The 22,982-nt window shown below is 46.3% G+C and overlaps 1 protein-coding gene across 2 annotated transcripts in view; it reads left to right on the top strand.

The window, feature by feature from the left end:
• The window catches only part of ERI3 (ERI1 exoribonuclease family member 3), a 131,230-nt gene that overhangs the window by 35,351 nt on the left and 72,897 nt on the right, over positions 1 to 22,982 (top strand). For both annotated transcript variants that reach the window (XM_066192696.1, XM_066192697.1), the window contains exon 6: positions 16,632 to 16,704. In XM_066192696.1, the coding sequence (XP_066048793.1) occupies positions 16,632 to 16,704 (73 nt within the window). The remainder of the gene's footprint in view (positions 1 to 16,631; positions 16,705 to 22,982) is intronic.

Here is a 22,982-nt window from a genome sequence, read left to right as displayed (position 1 = left end):
TGTCTTCCCTCAGACAACAGGGAGCACTAGTCACAAGGAGCTGGGTGCCCAGAGCACCAAGCATCTGGGAAGGGCTTATGGAGGTTTAGCATGAGTCAAGGTCCTCAGCCACACTTCCAAAGGCTTTGTCACGGGTGTGGTGCACCATCAGAAGGTGTACCTGTTGGAAGGATTTGGTTGCTGCTGGAGAGAGTCCATTGTGTGAGAGGGCTCCTAATCCATTGTGGAGAGAGTGCTAATCCTCTGCTGGCTGTGCTTGGATCAACCTGCTTTCAGTTCTCGGTGTGTGTGAATCAGGCTGGAGTCGGGGAGACAGCAGCTCTCCTGCCAGCCCTCCCCTTCCCTCTTGTTAAGATGCAATTTCTTTAATGAGGAAAACCTCTTGAGTAGGAACATCACCTTTCTTGAAGGCTTGTCCTGACAAGGCAGTTCAAGCCGACTGAGTCGCATATCAACTTCAGCAAATATCAGTCACTCATTACAGAGACTCTTCTCCCCCCCCACCCCCCAGCAACACCCCTCATTCCCAGACAAGGGAATGAATCACACTTCTGCTCTTGAATACATCATGACAAGTCATGGTTCTAATGAGAGAGGGCCATTCATTCTGGGTGGAAAGTTCCCTGTGTCGACTCAGAAATGTTATTAATTAAAGAGAGCTACCTGAAGCAAGAGATGAAAGGAGCACCAGACCTGCCAAGCTAAAATATGAGTGGGGATACAGCCTCGTTAGACACACGGTCCTCAGGCCTCTGCATGCTCAGTGGGAGGATTCCTTTAGCCTGTTGCAAGGAGCTACAGTCCAAGTTTAACAGCTCCAGGGATGGATTCAGATACCTGATGTCATCTGCTTTAGTGCTTGGACCTCATTCTGCACCTAGGTTGGAACTGACACGAGTCATTAAGCAAATAGCATTGATGTGGCATTGGGTGGCGAGGGTAGCGTGTCTCTGAAGGGGCTGAGGGAGCTGCTGACTGCAGGAGACGGGCTTAGTGGAAAAGAGGCTACTTAGTATCTGCCAGAGTTGAGCCCTTGTAATGTAAGCTCTTTAGTGTAGTTTATCTCTGCTGAAATGTCAAATTGCTTTCCTCTGTGTGTGGAACCAGTTTGTGGGCTCTTAAACACAATGTGAATTAATCTTGGCAACGAAAGAGGCATTTTTACCATGTGTTCATAGATAAAGAGTTGAAATACGGTGAGGTTAAGTGAGATGGCTGTGGCTGTGCAGGCAGGCAGAGGCAGAGCTGAAGTCTTATGTCCCAAATCTCAGACCTGCACCATAATGTCAGAAGCATCAGTTAATCCATCTCCTTCCAGATTTGGATTGTTCTGTAAATGCACTGAGCATAGCTAAAAGTATATGCAGGCTTTGGTCTATATAACTCTGACATGAAGATGCTTGTACTGCACTTACTGTGGCTGATCAGAACATGCTAATTTATGTCTTCACAGGAAACTACTGCTCAGAAGTTTTTTTATTTTCTTAAATAAGTGTTAAAAGGCAAGTACTCTCTAATATAGTGATAAAACATAGTGAAGTGTCTCGAAATGTTTATAGCCCTTGGTGCTTTTCCTAGGTTGAATATTAGTAAATTCTAGGCAGTAAATTAAACCATTGCTTAATTTTGTCTTACTGTTTTAATTCTTTCCTTGCAAAGTTACACAGGCTGGGAGCATGCTTGCCTTTTCAGACCAGCTCCAAATGTGGCAATGGGTTGCTCTTTCCAGACTTCTGTCCTGTCCTGTCCTGTCTGTTTTTGAGACCAGAATTAGATCATGAATGGAAAACAATTGGTTAGTGTCCTCTGTATGTGCTGTTCTTTATCATGGAACCAGGAGGGGGTCGGTAGCCTCTGCCTCAGAGGGAAATTGCAGGTGGCCACTGACTGGAGTGAGTGGGAATGCTTGGGTAGTCACGAGGAAAGGCAGGAGAAGGCGTAGGGTGGGCTGGCTGTGTGGCAGCAGGGCAAGAGGGATGTTCAGAGTTGAGAGTAACAAGAAAAATCTGGTAACTGAAAGATAATGTCATCTGCATTTAAAGCTAATACAACAATTCCTTTCCAACTAAGATCTTTGGTTTAGCTTGGTGGTGTTTTTTTAGTGGGGTTCATTTTGCTGAACAAGCCTATGCTGTCTCTCTTCACATGGTTACACAGGCTGAACAAAGAGTGTGGTGTGAACTACAGGGAAGGGATGGGACTGCGTATCCAGGGTCAGGAACCTTTTGAGTCAGATTTGCTGATGGAGTTGTTCATGTAATTACATCCTAAAGTGCTTTGCCAGAGCTAAGCAAGGGAGCCTTGTGAGCACTTACAGGGAATAGCACTGACCCCATTCACTTCTATGACCCTGCAGTCCAGCTTTTTGTTTTTAAAGAAAATGATATCACTTATGCAAAAAAAAAAAAAAAAAAAAAATTTGGATTTTAAGATTCTCCCTTCTGTACACTCTTACTTAAAATGAATATACCAGACTTGACTTTTGTTATCCTTATGTACCAGTTACCCTGGCTGACTCCTGTTCTTGTCTTTATTTGAAGTAATTGGTTGCTTGGGCTTCTGCAAGTTATATTGTCCTAGATGTCTGGGAATGCCTTTAGGTTAAACTTTGGACATGAAATCTTTGCATAGGGATCATGCAATGGACTGTCACCTTCAGGTCTGTTCCTTATCTGGCACATCATAGCAAAGACATTTGTCATAGTCAGGGCTGTAGTGGCTACAGATTTATTGAGCTGTGGTGCCCAGTGCACTCTGGGGAGCAGGACTCTGCTACCTGGGAATTAAGACCAAAGAAGTTGGAAGTAGTGTAAAAGATGCTGGAGAAGCTTACAAATAAATTTACAGTATAAGGGAGAATGAGACAGGCATTGCATCATGTGCTTTATTTCCAGCATTGAACCTTTGGGATGGAGTAACAAGGAGAGAAGGTAGATTTTCTACCCCTGGGTGGGTAACTTAACTCAAGCTGTTACATCCACTGTAACTGGAACTGGATATAAATCCTTGGTCTCAATGTCATCTGCTCATAGAGCAGGGAACCCTAATTCCCTCTGCACCAGGAATTACTAGGGTGAATTCTGTGTCCAATGTTTTAGTGAATTCAGGCAAAATGGTTTCAAAATCAATGGATCTATACACCCTTGGTTCTGTCTGTATGAGAGTCTCCTAACTGCAGTTCAGGATTGTGGTGATTCTGCGCCTTGGGGAATTGAAAAGCTGGTTGGTTTGGGACTGCAGAGGACAATCACTGGAGGGCTGTTTGCCATCTGAATTTTGTTGTTTGTGGCATCTGTGAAAAACAGGATTAGCTCCACAAAGTGTTCGTTTTCTCTTAAAACAGCCTAATTTTTCTAGTGTTAGACAGCCAGTTGCATGCTGGGTCTGAAATGTCAGCTGTCTTCCTTTGGATCCCAACTCTTCTTACTTCACAGCTGAAGCAGAGCAGTTGCGTGTTGGCACCAGTGCTGCCCTCTCAGTGGCTTGGCTGGGAGAGATGTGCTTATGGCTCCTCTGCCTAGAGAGCTCTGCTTGAAGAATACTGCCAGCCTGGGAGCAGCATCCTTCCTCTTTCACTTGCTCTGCTGTGTGAGTCTATAGCTTTCTTGAAAATGTTTTATTTTTGGATGTTTGTTTCCTGTTGGGAGCCATTTTCCTGGATGGGTTCAGTCTCTTTCCTCCTGAAGTTCCTGGCTGGCAAAGACCTACTGGGCCATCTTGAGGTCATCCCTGGTATTTTCCCTCTAGCATATTCTCATGTGCCTTGTCCAGTGACACTCTGTATCCTCAGGAGTGGATGACCAGATGCGTGCAGGACTTGGGAGGACACTGGAGCTACAGACTAACTTTTTGAGCTGAGTCTGTGTCATGTTGGAGTCACCTTTTTTGGTGTTTGGCCCAGGTGCTGCCGTCAGCCGCCTGGCATCCCAAAGGTGGGGTCGTGCTCAGACATTGATGTGGACCAGGTGTGATGTGAGGCATATGGAGGTGCTAGTAGAAGAAAGCAGAATAAAGAAGTCTGTGAGAAGAATGCAGAGGAAGCAGGGCAATGTCCTGGTAGGGTTGTGTTTGGGAAGCTCATACTGCCCAGGACTTTATCCTGCCTTGGTCCTACCAGTTTTGGCTCTCTTGGAGCAAGGGTTTCTCCTCCTGGCACCTACACCCTGGGATACCCTTCATTTTTCCTCTGTAGGTGCCTCTTGGTCATCTCTAATTTCCTTGCTTCAGTTTTTCCATCTGAATGTTGAACCAGGTCTTGGTGTTGACTGTCAGCCAGCATGACACCGGCTGAGTTCAGTTCCTCATCCCTGCCTGGAGTCACGTCTGTCCCTGCAAACCAGGTAGATGGAGTAGGCTGGTGGGAGGTTGCCAAGACCTCTCCTCCAGCTCACAATGCTCCCAGCTCTGAAGAGAACTTTTACATTTTATGGACCATTTAGCTTCCCAGTGGTGATCCTAATTCTTCACAGCATCTATATGCCATTTCTTGGTTATTAAAAAGACCCCTGAAAAGGAGCTGCCCTCTGAGTCAGAGCTCTTCCATGCAGTTAATTGCAGGAAGGTTTTCTTTAGACTGAGACTTAATATTTCCAAACTCTCCCTATGCTAAGAGGGCAAATTAATACCCAGGTTTCCCCATGGCTGCAGAGACTGACCCTTGTGCACCATCAGTAAGCAGGCATGGTTAGAACACTTACACTGGGAGTAGTTCAGTCGTGGAGTTACTCTGGAGGAAGTCCACTTTATTTCTTCACAGAGCTCAAGAGTGCTTTAAAATTGTCTGGCCAGGTGTCAGTCTTTCATCTCTACATCCTTATTTCCTGTGACACTTCAGGTGCCAAAATAGCCTCCATTCCTTGGGGGCCCAAGCAAGCCCCATGTTTACTGGGAAAGGAGTGATTATCTTGGACTGACTGACAGGTCAGCCAAAGGTTGGATGGATGGATGGACTGGATGTGGTTCAAGCAGGGAAGTTCTTTGTCAAGTCACTGTGCTGTGTATGAGAAGGTAGAGGCAGCAAGCCATTAGACTGTGTATTTCAGGTGTGAGGAAGCTGCTGAGGTCCCCTGGCATTGTGAAATGCCAAGTGAAATGTTACTACCATGCAGAGCACAGCAGTGTGTTGGAATTAATGAGTCTGGTGTAGGAAAAGTACATGTGAACAGTCTGGAGGGTTAATGTGTGATGGTGAGACATAGGCAGGGGTTTGTCATCAGGATTGCTGTGTTTGGGAAGCACTTTCTAATGGTAAGACCACATGAAAAGAAATTGGGACTTGCAAGGAGAGCACTAAAAGTCATCAATTGCCAAAGTTGTTTTGTGTTTGCTGCAGGCCTGAAGCAAATTGCTGGCTTAAGGGGCCCTAAGCACTTGGGTCTTGCACTGGATTTACAGGTAAGGTGGAATTGAGAAGGGGCTAAGTAATTAATTCCTCTTCTTGTGACCAGGATGGGAGATGATTCTGACTTGCCACTTCTCCTCAGAAGTTGCTTCAGAAGCTGGTAAGGACTCTGGTTGTGAAACCCAGGAAGCAAAGAGGATCCCTGGGTGCCTGACAATTCCTTTTCTCTGCTGGTTCTTTCTTGCAGGCAGCCTCGGGCTGCCTGTCTCTTTGTTAAGAGAGTGACAGCAATGTGACACCGTGAAAATAATTACTAACAAATCACGGTGGTGACTGCAAACAGCTCGCTGTCTTCAGAGGCATGTCAGGGAGCATTAGAGCAGGGCCGTGGGAGCGGCAGAGCGGCTAGGGGCTCTTTCTCTGCTCTAGGCTGAGGGAAGATCTTCGGAGACCTTTGGCGCCTGCCACCCCCACATCATTCCTTCCTCGTTGCCTCTTTCTTTCCTCCCTTCCCTGCCTTTGCCATCAATAATTAAGCCCATTAATTGCACAGTGAATTTAGAAAAGCTGCTAATGGTAAGACAGGGCTTCTGCCTTCCCTGGATTCAGCAACCAGACACAGAACAATGAAAAAAATTCTGGAGAGGTATCATGGACAGAAGCACATCCAAGCTGTGTTTTCCGTCTTGCAGCTCTCATGTGTTGCCCTGGGCTGTAATGTTTATTAGCAGAGTGCCCCTAAGAATTCATGGGCTGCTGGTACAGTTGGAGAATGGCCCATGTCCTTGCCCTCAGGAGCCTTCAGTCTCAGTGAATCTAAGATAGGTTTGTATTTGTGCAGAGCATCACAGCAAACGTGCAGTTACCTGGCATGTCCAGCAAAAAAAAAGTGGGCAGAAGAATGAGGATGTTCCAGAATACAGTAAAGATGGTGCCAGTCAGTGTGACTGAAGCAGGTGAAGACAATCCTTCAGGGAATAAGGACTGAACAGGTTACATGTGAGGAAGGTGGTTGGTACCAAATAGAACAGCTGGGGGAGTTTCTGCAGGGATAAGCCCCTGTGGCTGTGTTGGAGTGGGGACCCTTCTGCAGCTCTGCACAGTCTGAGGGAAGCTCTCTCTAAATCCTCTTGTTATATTGATATAAAGCTCCCTTCAAAGGGCAGGTCTAGCAGAGATACTGATAGGAAGCTGGACGGCAGCTGCTGGCTGAAGTGTCCTTCAGCAGCATTGATAATCAAACCCCTGGACAAGCTTTGAGAGGGAGCTCACAGCCTCCCCTCCCCTCCTTGTTCCTGGTGGTATTTCATGCACCAGTTTGTGAACAGGCCATGCCATTTGGCAGGGCTGTAAGGGGAGGCAGAAGGTGAGGATGGGAGCCTGCTCCCAGGCGCCTGCTCTGCTGTGCAGCCTTCATTCCCATTCCCTTAGTTACTAAAGTGATTTTCCTGACTGTCACATCTGTAAATAATGTTGCTGGCGTATCTAGCTGGATGCAGAGTGGCGATGGATGGGGGAGGGCTGGCGCTGAGGGTGGCCGTAACAGCCCCTCTCCCCGGCTCATACAATATTTATGCAGGGCTGGGAGTCGGCGGCACTGACCTCTGGGTCGTGCTGTTAAACAGCTCCCGCAGCCCCTGCATCCTAATTGCTGCACTTGTCCTTTGCTCTGGAGGATTCGCTGCTCCTTCTCTCCAGCGAAGCAAATACTAATGGCAGCTTGTGCTTGGAGGTGGGAGCAGTCTCATCCCCACAAGGAAAAGATAAACTTGTTTTCCCCTGTGCATGTGTAATTTGCACAGAAACCTATGCTAGGACCCTGCTACCCAGTGTGCCAGTCTCCCCGATGCTGACAGCATGAGAGCCCATGAAGCTGCTGTGCATGCAGTTTTAGGTTGTGTATCATCATAGGGCACAGGAAGGTGGTTTGCCACTTTTCAGAAAGGCTCCTGTTAGGATTTCAACCTTTCCTTTAGTGTGGAGTGGGAAGAAGAAGTGATCTCAGAAGTCAGTTGAGAGAGTAAAATTGGGTGCCAGAGGAAGACAGAGATGATACCAGGAAAAAAAGAGGGGTTCAAACAGGGTCACAAAACAGAATGGCATCTTTTCTTGTAGATAAATGGTCTGCTTCAGTGAGTGGAAGGAGAGGCGATGCAGAAGGCTGGAGACTTCCTCTGTGGATGAGGGGCTCTTCCGCTTGCAAGTGGTACAACCATGGCTGAAGGTGGAGACAGGTCTGGCAGACAGGGGTTTTCAGCAGATTCGAGTGGTTCAAGAAAGCCCAAAAGACAAAACTTTTGATTGATAGAGCTGCGATGACTTTCCCCCATGCCTTCTGGCTAGGCTCTGTCCTGCTTGGGGCTTCACATCAGGTGTCTGAGAGTCCAGTGACCTGACTGACCACCCACGTCCCTTCTCCTGCTTTCCTGGGTTGGCAGGTCTCCTCTGTGACTGGGAAAGTGCTGTTTAGACTGGAGACTAATGGCCTTTAAGTGACATGATTGTATTATGTTAAGCGTCTATAGGCTTTACCATTAGGCACTAAACAGTTTATGACTCATAGCAGCGAAGCCCTTGTCCTGAAGAGTTTAAATGCTAAATGGTCCAGACAGGCAAGGCTTGGAAAAGGCAAGCTTTCCTCCTGCCTGTCAGAGGGCAGATCTAAGGAAGGCCTGGGACAGCACATGTCTTTTTAGTTCAGAGGAGCACCTTGGCTCTAGGTCTTGTGTGTTCAGGTTTCCTGGGGAGAAATACTTCTGCAGTGGGATTTGTACAGTGGGATGAGAATCTCAGTTAATTTTAGCTTAGTTTTTGTGCATGTTTTGGTTTTGAGGGGGCTTAGACACGATGTGTTGTGGGTACATCCATTTCATCAGATATATTCCCTTACTCAGTGCATAATTACAGTGTTCTGCAGCAGGAGTCTGAATGCTCCCTCTTAAAGCAGCTAGTATACAGAGAATCAGGCCATTACTAAATTAGTGTCTATATGAAAGACTTATTAAGAGACCGTATAGACAGAGAAAGGACACATGCTTTGTGTAATCAGGCTCTGCTGGAACATAATTCACAGAATAATTTAAATAGAGATATCTAATCCAGCCACCTGTTCAAAGCAGAGCTGACTTCAAACTTAGATTGGGTTGCTCTGGGTCTTCTCCAGATGAGTTTGAATGTCTCCAGGGGAGGAGATTTTGCCACCAATCTGTTCCAGTGCTTTATTACCTGAATGGTGAAGAGTTTTTCCTGATGACAAATTGGATCTTCACCTGCTGCAGCCTGTGGTCGTGATGCATGACTTCCACTGAGAAGACAGTATTCAATTTTGTACACTCCTTTTGATAAGATGCTGTAGAATGTTATGTTTAGTAAGCGGACAGACTCTCACACCAAGTTTATGTATAAAAATCTGTTCATAGGGGTTTTTCATAGGGTCAAGTTCCCAAGGCTGGGGAGGCGACCTCAGCCTTGGAGACTTTGCCGTTTCTCTTTTCTTGGGAGCAGTGTCATGCATTACTGATGTCAAAAGGACATCCATCTAATTGTTCTCCGTGTCTAGAAGGGATGGTGAGAGCATTTGCTCTACCCCTCCATCAATCTGGAGTAGTGCAAATCTTCTGTCTGCTGTGCTTCTAATCTCAGCTGAACCATGGAGCCACCAAGCTCTGGTTTCCTGCATGGTAATTAAGTACTTAGTTAAAAATCAAGAAGCTCAGTTCTGATCCTACTATTCCTCGCTGTTTACAAACTCCAGGTAGAGTTACTCTAGATTTAATCCCACATGCCTAGCAGCAGAATCAGGCCCAGTAAATAGAGCTATGAATCTTTTTAAGAGAAGCTGTTAAGAAGTAGCACATAGATTTATTGTAGCATCATGTGTGTGCAATTGTTGATGAACATCTTCTGTTGGAGGCTGAATACCTGCTGTGTTACAGCCTTGCTTTTAATGTTGAGATAGCATCTCTGCCAGCATCTCGCTGATGCACAGACAGATACCCATAAAAGGGCCAGATCTCACTTGGTGTTAAATGCATTCATGTTTCATTAAGGTTGATGGCAGTGGAAGGCACACAGTGCTTTGCAGGACGAGACAGTCACAATGAGCCACTTGCCCTATGTGCTTTTTGTGGTAGAATTATGTCCCTAGTGTATACATTGCTCTGGCGGCAAAAGGCTAACACCCTTTTCCATTCACTGGCTAGTGGCTTGGAAAGCAAGGGTCTTGAGATTCTCTCAAATTTCTTAGTACCCAGCAAAAATTTAGAGAATAGGGATCACACTATTAGCATGTGATGGGTGTTTAGATATTTCAGCCAATGCTGCTATGAGTCCCAATTGTTAAGGCTTGCAGCTTGCCTTTTAGGCTTCCTAGGCAGGAATTTGTCTGGTAGAGAGAGAACGCAGTTCTGTCCAGAATTGGCATTACAGAAAAAGAAAGAAGATCTGAAAGTGCCAGGTATTAGCCTTGCTGCTTAGCCTGTGTTTTTGGCCTCATTACACTAATCCAATTAAAGATTGATGGGCAAAGAACACACACTCCAGTGAAGGGGTTTGTGTGGCAACTGCTTTCCTTCCTGGGCATCTGGAGTGGCCTAAGTTATGTTGTGCATGACCACACCTCCTCGGGCCCTGCAGACCCACTGGTGCCTCCAAGTGCCGTGGTGTGTGCTCTTCTCCTGCATCGTGTCTCTCTTATTACTAATGGAGCATGGATGCATTTTAGCTGCTGGTCAGCCCTCATTAATATCCAGAGATGACAGGTTGACATTTGTAAAGAAGACTTGCATTGACCTTCATGTTGTGCATCGGTGCGGTTGCCATACAGTGCCCTGTGTGCTGGATGCTTCTCCCTGTGCTGCCTCGGGAATGCATTTGTGTTAGCAAAGGGACCGACTGCTCTGTAACCCTTTGCTGCTGTCAGGAATGCAGGCAGTGTGTCTCTGAGTCCCTCTGCTTATTCCAGGACTCATTGCTGTAGAGCCTCCATCCATGCCAGTGAACAGGACTCTGGAGGATGTTGGGATTGCACTTGTGGCTCCTTGTGGAGGTTTGTTATTTGGGGACTGGGGCCTTAATGGAAGACAGCTTTATGCCAATAGCAATGACCTATCTTCTTCCTTTTCCTGGCTCTTGTCTGGGAAAGCAACAGAAGAAAAGGCTGTGCTGCCCAGGCATCCTGAGTGCTGTCAGTTGCCTGTCTCTTCCCCAGCCCACGCCATCCTGGCTTGAGGACTGCTGCAGCCTGCTCAACAATGACATTTATTAACAGAGGGGGCTTTGAAAAAAGGCAGGCTGCTCCTGCAAAGGCTTCTCGCTGTAACTCTGCTCCTCTCACCAGCCCGTCTGAGGCAGTGGCTGCTGGTGTTGAAATTCATTAGTGTTACCTGACAGGCGATGGAGGCTTGCTCTGTCTGTTCCCACTTCCCTGCTCTCATGTCCCTGCTTCATGCATGCTGATATTTAAAGGTGATGTGTGGCTTATAGGCTTGTTGCACTGTGACAAGTCTGGGGGTGGTTGAGAGAACTGAGAGGCTGGAAGGAAAGCAAAGAGGGAGGGAGATGGGACCTGTCTCAGGGTTTCTGTGAAAGCCCAGGGCTTTTCAGACCCTCTCCAGATGTACTGTCTTTCCACAGCTACTGCTTGTGAATTTTAAGTACAGCCATGCAGGTGTGGTTTGTCCTGCACTGATGGGGGCAGAGAGAGATGGCACTGTGTGTGCTTGGTGAGAGTGGGGTGCAGTCACCTGGCAAGGGCTTATCTGGTGGAAAGCAAGAGCAGGTGGGCTACTCTGACCTCTTGGCTGGTCTGTGGGGTTGAGAAGTGTGTGAGTGGAGAGCCAGAGGTCTGGCAGGAGGTTTGTGCTTCACTTCGGACAGAAGTTTGCACTGAGTGGCAAAGTGACTCCAGCACTGAGGAGACACCTCCATGCCAAAGCTTTCGGTTACACAGGAAAGTTTCCCCAGTTTAACCTGAATTACTGGGATGAGGGAGTTGGGGTTTGGGGGTTTTTGTGGAGGTGTATGTCAGCATGCTTCAGTTTTTGTAGGCTGCAGCATGGCTTGGACCGTTCTTTGTGCCTGGGCCACTCTACTGTGTATGGGTGCTGTGACATCGCCCTGACAGAGGCCTCCTGGTCTGGCACTGTGATTTTGGCAACCTGCAGCTGCCTCTTTGGGAGGGTATGGATCTACCTAAACTGCTTTGAATTCCTAGCTTGGCCTCATCTCACATAAGTGCAGGTTAAGTGCAGACAGACACAGCTTTGCCTGTTGTGGTGCCATTTCTCTGCTAAGTCAGTTCAAGTGCCTTAGCACAGATGTTATTCCGTTGCTAGCTTGTGCTGTTGGGAGAGGACACCTATGCTTTCCTCTTAGCTAGGCAGACATGCCACTCTACATCGAAACAGAGAAGCACCTCTGAGCTGTGTGGTCCAGAGCATTGACCAGCCTTGCTTTGAACGAAGGGGCCCAGCTGAGGTGGTTTGACATCTCTTCCTTCCCCATCGTGCTGTTGTGTGCTTTAGCATCCAACCAGCTTCCTTCTTCAGTGAAGGATTTCCAGGGCAGGAGCCTGCCAGTGCAGGCCTTTGCAGCCCAATGCACAGGTATTGGCCAGGACACAATTAAAATGTTCTGCATCTCTTGCAACACAAGGTCTCCAGGGAATGGATTTTTTTTGAAAGTTAAGATCAAGTCTGTAAACCCCAAGATTTAATGTCCCTTTATCTTCTCATAGAGGAATTTGTTCTTTTAACTGCCTCAATATCAATACACCCTGTGTGTAGCAAGTGGCCCAATTTCTTTGTCTCCTGACATCCTGAACCCAGAAGCAGATGGACGTTAACCAGCTCTGATTAGTTGGGAGAATCAAGCATTAATTTTTTATACGCCAGAACCACCTGAGTGACGGAAATCAATTATGGCTGCCCCTCCCCCTTCCATATTAATGTGTTGGCTCTGAGCAGAGATGGAGGGACCTGTTGAAATGAGAAACCCCTATTTCTTCGTTTGACCCTCTAGATAATTAGGGTTAAATTGATATGCTATCGCACTGGTGACACATTTTATCTGCCTCTGTTTGTACAAGAGGATACAATAGTGGAGGAAGGACCAATTTGTGCCCTGCTTTAGCTAACCAGACTGAGATAAAAGGTGTCACTAGAATGATAACGTTCTTGCCTCATGCTCCTTTATTGTTGCTCAATTTCCCTTTTTTTTTTTTTTTTTAATCCTGTTCTTTTTCTTTCAGTACCCTTGGTCATATTTTAACTCCATGCCATCGCATAATGACGCCCTGCTAAATGTGTGTGGAGATAGGCAACTCTGGCTGACAGCCTTCCCTGATAACCGAATTCCAGCCCATCCATCACTAGGCTGCTCTCCTTAACTTAAGGAAAGTGATAACTAAAGCAAGGCCGTTTATCACCGCCGAGCTATGCGCTTCTTGCTGGCTTGGAGAGAGCTGGCTTCAACAGCAGAAATGCAGCCATGTCCCCTCACCTCCAATTTGCATCCCGTTCATCTCCAGGCCCCATTTACCCTGCAAGGTGGTGAAGCTCTCTGAAAATGGTGCAGAGTTGCCACTGCTGACCATGGTGGTGATCTGAGACAGACTTAGACTTGCTTAGCTCATGGAGGAGAGTGTGCTACTTGGTGTCACTTGCTCTTCTGCTGAAAGGGGATCTGCATTTGGGGAGCAGGCAGAAGTTATGCGCTCCCGTCTCTGCTTCTGGGAGGACAGGGCACTGGAGCTGCATTGGAGGCTGGAAAATCCCACAGTCATTTTCAAGTTTCTGTATATTGAATGCAGTTTAGCCGATGGGGTGGTTTTTGAAAGCTAGCTTCCTTCACAAGAAATGAAAGCTTCAGCATTTGGGAAGCCAGTTAGACCTCATTCAAAAATTGGAAGGATTATGGGATGTTGAATGCAGCAAAATGTGCTAGCATTTCTTTTTTCCCTTACCTGAAGAAGGGCCAAATCCTGAGTTCTCTACTAAAGGAAAGCTTTGCTTTTTTACTTTTTTAACTTTTTTTTTTGACTGCCCTCAGTGAGCAAGTTTGGCTCTGGCAAGAGCAATAAGCCATACTGAGCATAAAAGCTTATTTATCAAATAAGTGAATGCTCAAGTGAGTGGTGGCTCTCATAAATAGACATACCTCTTTACAGGCTATGGTACTTCCGTTCCCCAGGACAGCCACAGATGTGCCTTATTCAGTTCAGCCTGGAAAGATGATAAACTCCTGCCTGGTCACCAGGCTGAAGAATGAGGGGGACCACTGCAGGTGACAGTCTTGGAGCTGGGGAAAAGATTTTGCCGAGGGTATTTTCCTCCCCATAGCTACTGGGAAACGTGGGTCCTGTGCAGCGAAAGCCCCTGGTTCCATGTGCCAGGAGTGCTGCGTATTCAGACTAGACCAGACCCATATAGCAATTCTTTGCTAGTCCTTGCTCAGTGGATGTGACCCCAGTGGCCTGGAACCACCAGGACTGCATCTTCCAGCTCAGGGATAGACTTATGTTTTGGCCTGTGCTGCTGACACCCTGCCCAGGTTGTAATGTGAGTATTGGTCTGCTGGTGCTTGAAAACCTTGAAGCCCCTCTGCTGCTGACAAGAAATGAGGGGAGCACAAGCTTGGAGGGGGAGGGGGAATGTCCTGAGGTCACACAGCTTCACAGGCAGTTTCTGGGGTTGTTACTTGTTTGCAAAAATGCATCATTTATTTAGTTGACATATTTATTTGGAGCATTTATTTTCTCCAATTAAAGACCCACTGTCCAGCGCCCAGGGCACACTGCCATCAGTCTCAGGGTGAAAATAGAACCAGACTGTCCAGTTTGCTGGGCCTTTTGGTCCCACAGGGATGGCAGTGCGTTAGATGTCATTCGTCGCACTGGGTGGTTTGCTGTCAATTCCTATGGCTAACAAGAGCAATGCTGCTCTCACTTCTTCTGGACCCTATCCAGATGTTAGGTAAATTGATAATTTTTCTTCTAACTGGAGCTAGGCTGAGGCCTGTATTAATGAAAGCCTCTTGGGTTTGGAGGAGAAACTAATTTTTTGTAGCATACCTTTTGCTATCTTCTGTCATCATCCTCTCTAGCTAAACATGAGTAGACTGAAAGAGGTTGAACTAATCACGTGCCTATATTTAGACCAGTTGTTTGTTTTAGATGGTTCCTTTTCTTGTGATCTTTCTTGATTTGGGCACCAGCAAAAAGCAGCTTTCATGGAGAAAGAGCTTTCTCAGCATGCTGCTTGGGGCTGGTCAGGTCTGTTCGATTAAGGGCTATCATGGACATCTGTGTAATGGCTGTAAAATGCATGGGCCAGGCTGCTGTTAGTGTGGCAGCGTGCAATTGTGAGGAGTGACTCCAGGTGCTTTATTTCAGTGTGATGGTGTCAGATGAGCTGTGCCCAGGGATGGGACTGTGCTGTCAACTTGCTCTACTTGCCCTGCAAATCGCCGTGGCCCTGCTCCTTGCAAGCTTGTTCTTTTGACAGCCTTCCTCTTTTCAAAGAGATTCCTCTGGACATTCTTATTCAAATGTGTTTGTATGATTTAAATGATTGGTCCCAAATCATCACATGTACATCTTCTCAGGACCAGGCATTTGACTTTGGCATAGAAAGTCTATTAATTTCTTGGCCTAAGCAGGGCAAAGGTACTACACAAATGGGTCTCAGTGTGTGCTGGCTCTGTTGGCCACATATTCCCAAGAGATTCCTCTGGATATATTTCCCAGCTTCCTTCTTTTTCTTTGTATAGAAATGGAGTACTCACCAAGACCAGACTGCTCTGGTACTGTACTACCCTGGGTCTCACATTATCTACAAGTACATTATCTGTGTCGCTTCTTCATCTCCTTACTTGGGGAAATGTCTGGAGAAATGCTTCCCTGTTCACCAAAGGTTTTGGAGCTCGGCTGACCACTCAGGTACTGCCTGGGATACTGATGGTGCACCTTGGGGTGTTTACCTTGTATCCACTTCTCACCAGAGCTTGTTCCTGTATTTCAGTCTTGAGTCTGAAGACTAGTCTGGACTATTCACTCTTTCCTTCTTGGAGAGCAGAAGACTTTGCCGTGCACATGGTGGTCTGTGTTCAGATGTTTGAGTAGCTGATGCTGGCACTTACAGCTCTTCCTCCTCCCCTACAATCTCTTTCCACAACCCCCGTGTGCCTGAGGATGTTGGGAGATTCCCCACCCTCTCTGTTTGCAAAAGCTGATTTCTGGGGTTGTGACTTTTAACATGCACAAACCGCGCTAATTTAGTCATTTATTTAGTTGACATATTTATTTGGGATGTTCCTTTGGTTCACTTAAAGATCGTGTGACCAGTGCCCCAGGCATGCTCAGCAGTATGTGAATGAACAAGATCCATCAATTACTCTTGATCAGATCAAAGTGGCCAGGAAATACTCACATAACTCATGTCCCTGCACAGGCTTGGCTGGAGCCACACGGTTTGCGACTCAGCGTTCCCTGGCTGAGGGGCACATCCTTGCTCCCCTGCAAACGCACTGGGATTGGCAGAGCGTGGGAGAAGCAGCTTTCCTGAGGTGCTGCTGTCCCTTCAGGCAATCCTCCTCCCTTACTGATGCTGTTTTGTTTTGAGCTTGCTGTAGGAGGGGAGAGGATCAATACGTGTGCTCACAGCTCTGGCTGCTGTGCTCACACCCCTAGTGAGACAGTGTGCACCACCTTGTATCTTCAGAGTTGTGTCTGCTCTCTTCTTCCAAGCACCTGCTTGGAAAACAGCATCTGCTTTCTTAGCCCACAGCATTGCTATCAAAAAAATGAGTGCTTTAGTACGTCCTAACCTCCTTCATATTTCTTTTGATGTTTTAACCATAAAGGCCAAATGGAGAAGCACCAGGGCATGACAGGTGAATTGTCAATCCTTCTGTCTGCCCTGTAAGCTGCTGGCAGAGCAGAATGGTTTTGCAGGGATTTGTGATGGGTTTGCTTAGCCAAGGACAGTCTGGATACTCCAGTCATGTTTGTGTGTTAGCCAGCGTGGAGAAGAGTTGAATGCTGCACTTGTACACGATTGTTCAAAATGTGCAGTCTAAAAGGCTTCAGCAGCCTGGATGTATGTAAGTCTTAAGCCAAGTTGTACTCTCATGAGATTTTTTTGCCAAGAGCTATGGTGTTTCTGATGTGCAGCATGATGTTACAACAGACTTGAGAGTCTTTTCCATCTCTGAACGAAATGCACTTAAGAAAACAGAGTTTGTGTTGTCAAGACACTGATTAAATCAAACTTGCTCTCTCTCTCTCTTACAGGTTACCAGGACAATGCCAGTATTTAGGGCTGCCGGTTGCTGATTACTTCAAACAGTGGATTAATCTGAAAAAGGTACTTCTGTGCAAACTGCCATGGTCCCTATCTCCCTGTCTCCCTCCTCCCCTTGTCCTTCACTTTTCCTCTTTAAGGAGGTGTCTAATAACTACTGCTGTTTTGCATTGAAATGAGTTATTTTCTCAGAAGCTGGGCTGAGCGAGTCCTCCAGCTCCCTATTGTATCTCCTCTAATAGAGTCTTACTGTACTTGATGGGATGTGTTCTGCAGCTGGGGAGAATCCCATTGTGGCAGGCACAGTGCAATGTCTCTGCATAATATTGGGACACTGTGAGACCCGTTTTCAGTGAAGGTTGTGTTGTCACCAGTAGTGCTGACTTTGTTTTGTTTTGCAGCCATATAAGGCTCCTGGGAGCATGGTTCCCGTCAGATGAAATTCCGGTTAATAAATGTGGAAATTCTCCAATATAAAAATCAGCATTTCTCTTTGTGCCATGGGGAAAGGGAGCTGTCTCAGCAGCACATCCACCTAAGAGATCGGTGATCACTTTGCTAAGCAAAATGCCTTGGACTGAGTCTGGTGCCTTGTCTTTTGCTCCACGCCTTCACTGGGTGGTTAAGGAGCAGCGTGCTGTGCATCCACAAGGACTCCCTGCACTCATCTTCTGCTGCTTCATCTGCACAGAAAAACATGGTGATGCCATAAGTCACAAACCACAGTGGGAAGAAAAGAACAAGTGTGATTACAAGCAGGAGCAGGGTGAGAGAGGAAGGTGTGGTCTGTGCACAGGAGAATTTTGGGGTGGCCCTCCTGGTTAAACCTTTAGATGAGTAAGATTCCCTTCCCCCATCCAATTTAGTGCATTATTTGGGTTTCTATGCCTTTTCCTTGTAATTAAGGGTCTCAGTAAGCAGAATTTTCTTATAAACAGGTCGTTGTTCTTGCGGGCTTTTCTTTTGTTCTTTTATTTATTTATTGTTTTAAATGGAAGCGTGAGTGACAGGCTGAGCGGCCACAGAAGGACAATTTGCATGATCTGTTCCGTCAAATAGGGTAGAACATGAACTTAACAAGGGATGCTGGCAGCACATTCCTGGCTGAACTTGTCAAAGGGTCTTGTATTTCCCTGCTGTCAGAGCAAATCTTTTGGCTGATTGCTGGTCCTTGGTAAATGAAATCTGAAAGCACATTGGGGCATTCTGCAGTTCAGTGACCATTAATGATCGCCATTTGAAGTTCACTAAACTTCCGGTGAATGGATAGCAGCTATATAACCAGCAGGTTGATGGCTGAAGAATAATAATACTGAAAAAGAAAAAAAAAATAGAAAAAAAAATCCCTGTGTACTGTGATGTTTGCTAAGAAGTAGGTTGATCTAGCCATGCTCCTCCTCTGGGCCTCAGGATGAATGACTTATGGCACTTTCCCATAGTTCAAGGCTCCTGGATTTAGTGTGTTAGGAGCTGGGATTCATCATTATCTAGATATCCAGGCAAGTGTCTCTTCTACAAGGTGAGCGTTCAGGTATTGCATGTCAGCAAATACTGTGATACTAAGCTGAGGGCTACTAAGCATCCATGAAGTCCCAAGCACAGAGCTAAAGGCAGGAGCAGGAGGGAAGTTGTTACAATGAAATGTTCCCCTATCTAGCTCCCTGAAAGGGTCACATGCTGAGCATGTAGGATGGGGGCGTGTGGGTTGGGTTGTCCTCCTCTGCAGATGTATTACTTGGAGAGTAAAGCTTCAACCTCCTTCAGATTGTGCAGGAAAGGGGATGTGAGAAAGAAATGTTGATCTTCTTTCAACCCCTCTAGTCCCTTAAAAAGAATGAAGTTTTCCTGACACTTTAATACCTGACACATGGAATGGTTCCGGGGACCCTGCGTCCCTTTGGAAAGTGACCCATGTTGCAGAGGAAAGCAGGGACCTCTCCTGTCTTGTGGCTAAGAGCTGCTTCTCCTGGAACTTGCTCTTACCGTGGGGTGGTGATCTTTCTATGTCACACACTGCTTTCAGGTGCTTGTGGGGCAACTGCCTGTGTGTTTTCACAAGAGAGAATTTCCAGCCCAGATAACTAAATCTGTCCAAGCAGATGGACCCAGTGGAGACTCAGTCTTTATTGAATGAGCTCCCAGTGTGAGACAGATAAGAGTGGACAGGTAACTAGCCCCCTCATTCTTCCCTGCATAGCTCAGGTGGCCCTTTTTCCCCTCCCTCTGGCACATTCCTGACTTAGAAATACCTCCTAGGCTGAGTCTGCCTCTGACGTGATCCATGAAGTAAGTGAAAGTGTTGGAGGGTGGGTGGGGCTTGCAGAGTGAAGTGATGATTTCTAGGTCATGGATAATGCAGAGACTTGAACGTTTCAGATCTCAAGAAAACAGGCACATATAACAGAGAGCAGTTTCCTGAAGGATGGCCCCCCCTGCACCTGCTGTATCTTCTTTGAGTCTTTGCTTATGAGTAGTGATAACAAGAGGACCTTGCTGAATTAGGGAGCTCCTGCTGCAACTACCAGGCTATGCTGAAGTAGGATTACACACAGACAAGTTTGTGTACCTATGTGTATTGCAGTAGCAACAAAATACGTTCCAGATTCCTCTGCCAGTGCACACACAGCTTCAGGTCCTCTTTGTCTCTGTTTTGTATAATTTTAAAAAACAGTCCTTGTCTGAACCCCCTCTACCAGAGTGTGGGATGCTCCAGAGCTCAGCTGATCTTCTTCCTGCAGTGGTGAGAGTCTTTCTCAGAGTTCATTTGCCAGTGAACTTCCCTTTTCACTGCTGTGCTTCAGGACCAGGTGAGGTGAGAACTTTGTGCCTGCAGGCAGCTTTCACAGTTTCCAAGACCTGCCTCTCAGGCAAGCTGGAGACAGGAATTGCCCCCAGTAGCTGTCACGCATGCTTTGCCTCAGGCAAACCTTGTTGGATTGATCTGGGCATTCAAGTGGTGGTGAGCTCCACATCTGACTGCTGCAGTGGTGGCCACGGTGTCTTGGAATATGTAAAAAAGCCTTCTGAGGAGGAGATGGGGTGGGGGAGAAAGCTGCCTGTGCCCTTGACCATGTTTGCTGAAGTTTTACCTTGCCCTGTGCCCCCCCAGCCTGCTAATGCATCCCTTCCGTCAAGCCTGATTGGTGTTTGCTGACATTTTTAATGTCACTGAGCGATCTTGTATCTCTAGTGAACTGTCAGTGTAGAGCTGACTCGGGGCAGAGAGTTTATCATGTTCTTCACTTCGATTAGCTCAGCCTTGTGGGAGGGGAGCAGAAAGCAGAGGAGGCTTTCTTTGAATGCTGCAACATTTCAGATATCCCCCTAAACCATCTCAACAGAGAGCCACCATCCCATCTGCCAGTTCTCCTTAGGTACCTGTCGTGTTGATCTGCAGAGGCCCCATGGGTTAGGACTGAGGTGCAGAACCTGAGCTACATCACTGGAGCTGCATACTCAGGGTGGAAATACCAGAGAGTTCTTCATGTCAGGAGAGAGGGGCACCAGTGGAGTAATGTGTGCAGAAAGCAGGAGGCCATGGGTCAAGATTTTTGCAAAAAGGAAAGCTGCTGCAGCTTGCAAGCTACAACCAAGCTGCTGCCCTGAGAGTGTCCTCAGATAGCCTGGGTAAATCCATTTCTGCTTATTCTAACACAAGGATCAGCTCTCATTTGTGCTCCCTCTGCTCTTTCAGGGGCCTCTGCGGTTTGTTTTCCAGGTCCCACTAGAGTTAGCAGCATGGTTGGTCCCGTGATGAATTCTCACCCCTGGGGCTGGAACCAATGCTGTGTTAGGCTGAGGACACAATGCCTGCAATCACAGGGTGTCTAAGAGCCTGGGAATGGGAAACCCAGCAGGCAGTAGGAATTGTCAGCACCACTGAGCTCAGAGCATACCACTGAAGGGAGAACAGTTCAAAGGAGGGAGGGAGGAGGAGGAAGAAGAGGGGTGAAGATAGATTTTTTTTTTTACAATGAGCTTGTGCAAGAAGAATGTTGGAAAGATGATGAGGATATCAAAATAGCCAGACCAAATATGTAATCCAGATTGTCTTAATGCCAGAGACCAGTAGCCAATGCTCACAGGTGTAACAGGGCTTGAGTCAGCTTTCTCTGATTCCCAGCAATTGTCTCCTCAAGAACTGAGAGCTGTCCCTGGACCACTGTATCTAGCACCCACTGTTTTACCATGCCTGTCTACCAGAAACTTGAACACTCTTTTCTGAATCTGCTCATGCCTTTAATTTCTACAGCATCCTGCGGCAATGACTTTTGCTATTTAGTTATGCATCAATTATACTCTGTTTACTCATACATTGTGTGAAGATGCAGGTCCCTTTGTTTCTTTTAAACCCATTGTCATATCATTTTCTTGGACCTAGATCTTGCACTGTGTGAAAGAACACGTGTTTCTAGTTCTTCTTCATGGTGTTGCTCTTGATTTGAGACGTCAGTCATATTCTTGCTCAATTGTCTTTTCCAGCACAGCAAAACTTGTTGGAGGGGTGGCACAAAGGCACTTACGGACTCTGTGACTCTAGAACTGGGTTGTCGAAGTTATTCTTAACGTGTTACACTATCCTGATCTTCCATTTATTCTCTGGATATTGTGCAGTTAAAAGATAAGAGGAGTGTTTTATGTATCCACTAAAGATTCACACTGTCTTTATTTTTCAAATTATATATATATATATTTAGAAGAAAACAATCTTCATACCCATCACAGAGCTGTCCCTTTCTCCACACAGCTATCCTGACATCTTTGACCATCTTTGATTTCTGTTCAGAGGGTGCAATGTGTCTTCAGATACAGTAATAGTGGCTGCTTTAGGAGTGACAGAAAACTGGTCTCAGTTTGACATCCTTCTGAAATTCAGGGGAGTTTTTATGAAAGGCAAGAGTTGAATGATGTGTGTGAAACAATGCAACTTTCCTTCTCTGGGCATGATGAAACAGGGTTGACAAAGCCTTGGGGAGCACAACGTGACCATGCTGGGGTGCTGTGGCTGTGCACAGATCTGGCCTTTTCCAGGGTCAACCTTTATTGATCTGTAGATATTCCTGTTTGGAAGCAAACTGTTAATACACATTCACAAATGTTTTAAGGTCACCTACTGGCATTGTGAAATCTGTCAGAGGAAGCTTGTAATAGGATGTTTTTGTTAATATTTGGCTACTAGAAATAAACACATCTTAAACAAACAAAGATTTGCTAACAGCTTTCTGTCTCTCCTCTGAATTAACAATTTTTTCTGCCTTTGGGGTGGGAGGAGGGGCTCTGAGTACTTCTCAGGCACTTGGTGCTGAAGTGTCTTGAGTGCTTTGGATGAAGATTGTTGGAATGGGTGAGAAATGGTTTATGTGTTAACCCATATATTTGGAAGTTGCTTTTGTGAGGTCTAACTTCTTGAGGACTTAGAGTGATTGTTATCAATTTCGTGTTTATTGAATTACTGGCTGTAGGGAATATAAAATGCCTGGTAAGGTTAGAAATGCCAGAGGAGGACTCCTCAGGCAAAGTGCTTCATGCCCAGAGCATCAAGCGCATGAATAAATGTTGCCTCCTAACTGCAAGGAACTGTGCCCAGGGCTTTGCTGGTTTGCAGTATGGGTGCCTGTTCAGAGACTCTGTCAAACCTTCCTTCAGTGGGACCTGGGTTTGGGCTTGGTTCCTCACCCCATCGGTGAAGCTCTTGGTTTTGGAAAGCCTCAGAGGGCAGAAATGGGAGAGGTTGTGAAAGGAAACACAAGGATAAGCGTGACTCCGGGGCTGGGGAAGTAAAGGCATCTCCTTCACAGAGATGAGGAACGGAAAATGTCTGTGGAAGGCATCGGTTCATAGTTGGAAGGAAATGGAAGGAATTGCTTATAACAGCAAAATGACTGTGTTTAATAAACACTTTGCACTGTATTTACAGAAAGGCAGAGGTTGCCATATTGCTGAGCAAGAGGTTTGCTGTTACAACACAAATTTCTGATAAAGTCAAGTGGTGAATTGGATAGCATTTTGCATAGCTGGTTTACAGGAGTTTTAAAGAGCTGGCTGAGATGCCCTGGATTATTAATAAGTCTTTGAACACGGGGGAAGTTCTAGAGGACTGGAAGAAAGCTAATGTTGTACCAGTAATTTAGAAGGGCAAATGGGATGACCGATGAAGTAATTATAGCCCTATCATCTTGACATTAATTCTGGGCAAAGTAATGAAAAGCCAGATATCATAGTTGATTAATAAAGAATGAAAAGAGGGTAATATAATGCCAATCAATGTGGATTTATGGAAACTAGATCTTTTTCAAACTAACTTGATATTTTTTTTATGAGAATGCATGTTTGGTTGATAA

Source organism: Chamaea fasciata, unplaced genomic scaffold (genome assembly GCF_029207755.1).
Source record: "Chamaea fasciata isolate MVZ Bird 193981 ecotype frontalis unplaced genomic scaffold, bChaFas1.0.hap1 SCAF_10, whole genome shotgun sequence".
In the NCBI taxonomy this organism is placed as follows: domain Eukaryota; kingdom Metazoa; phylum Chordata; class Aves; order Passeriformes; family Sylviidae; genus Chamaea; species Chamaea fasciata.
Note: the sequence above shows the minus strand (reverse complement) of the source record. Positions and strands in the feature narration are given on the sequence as shown.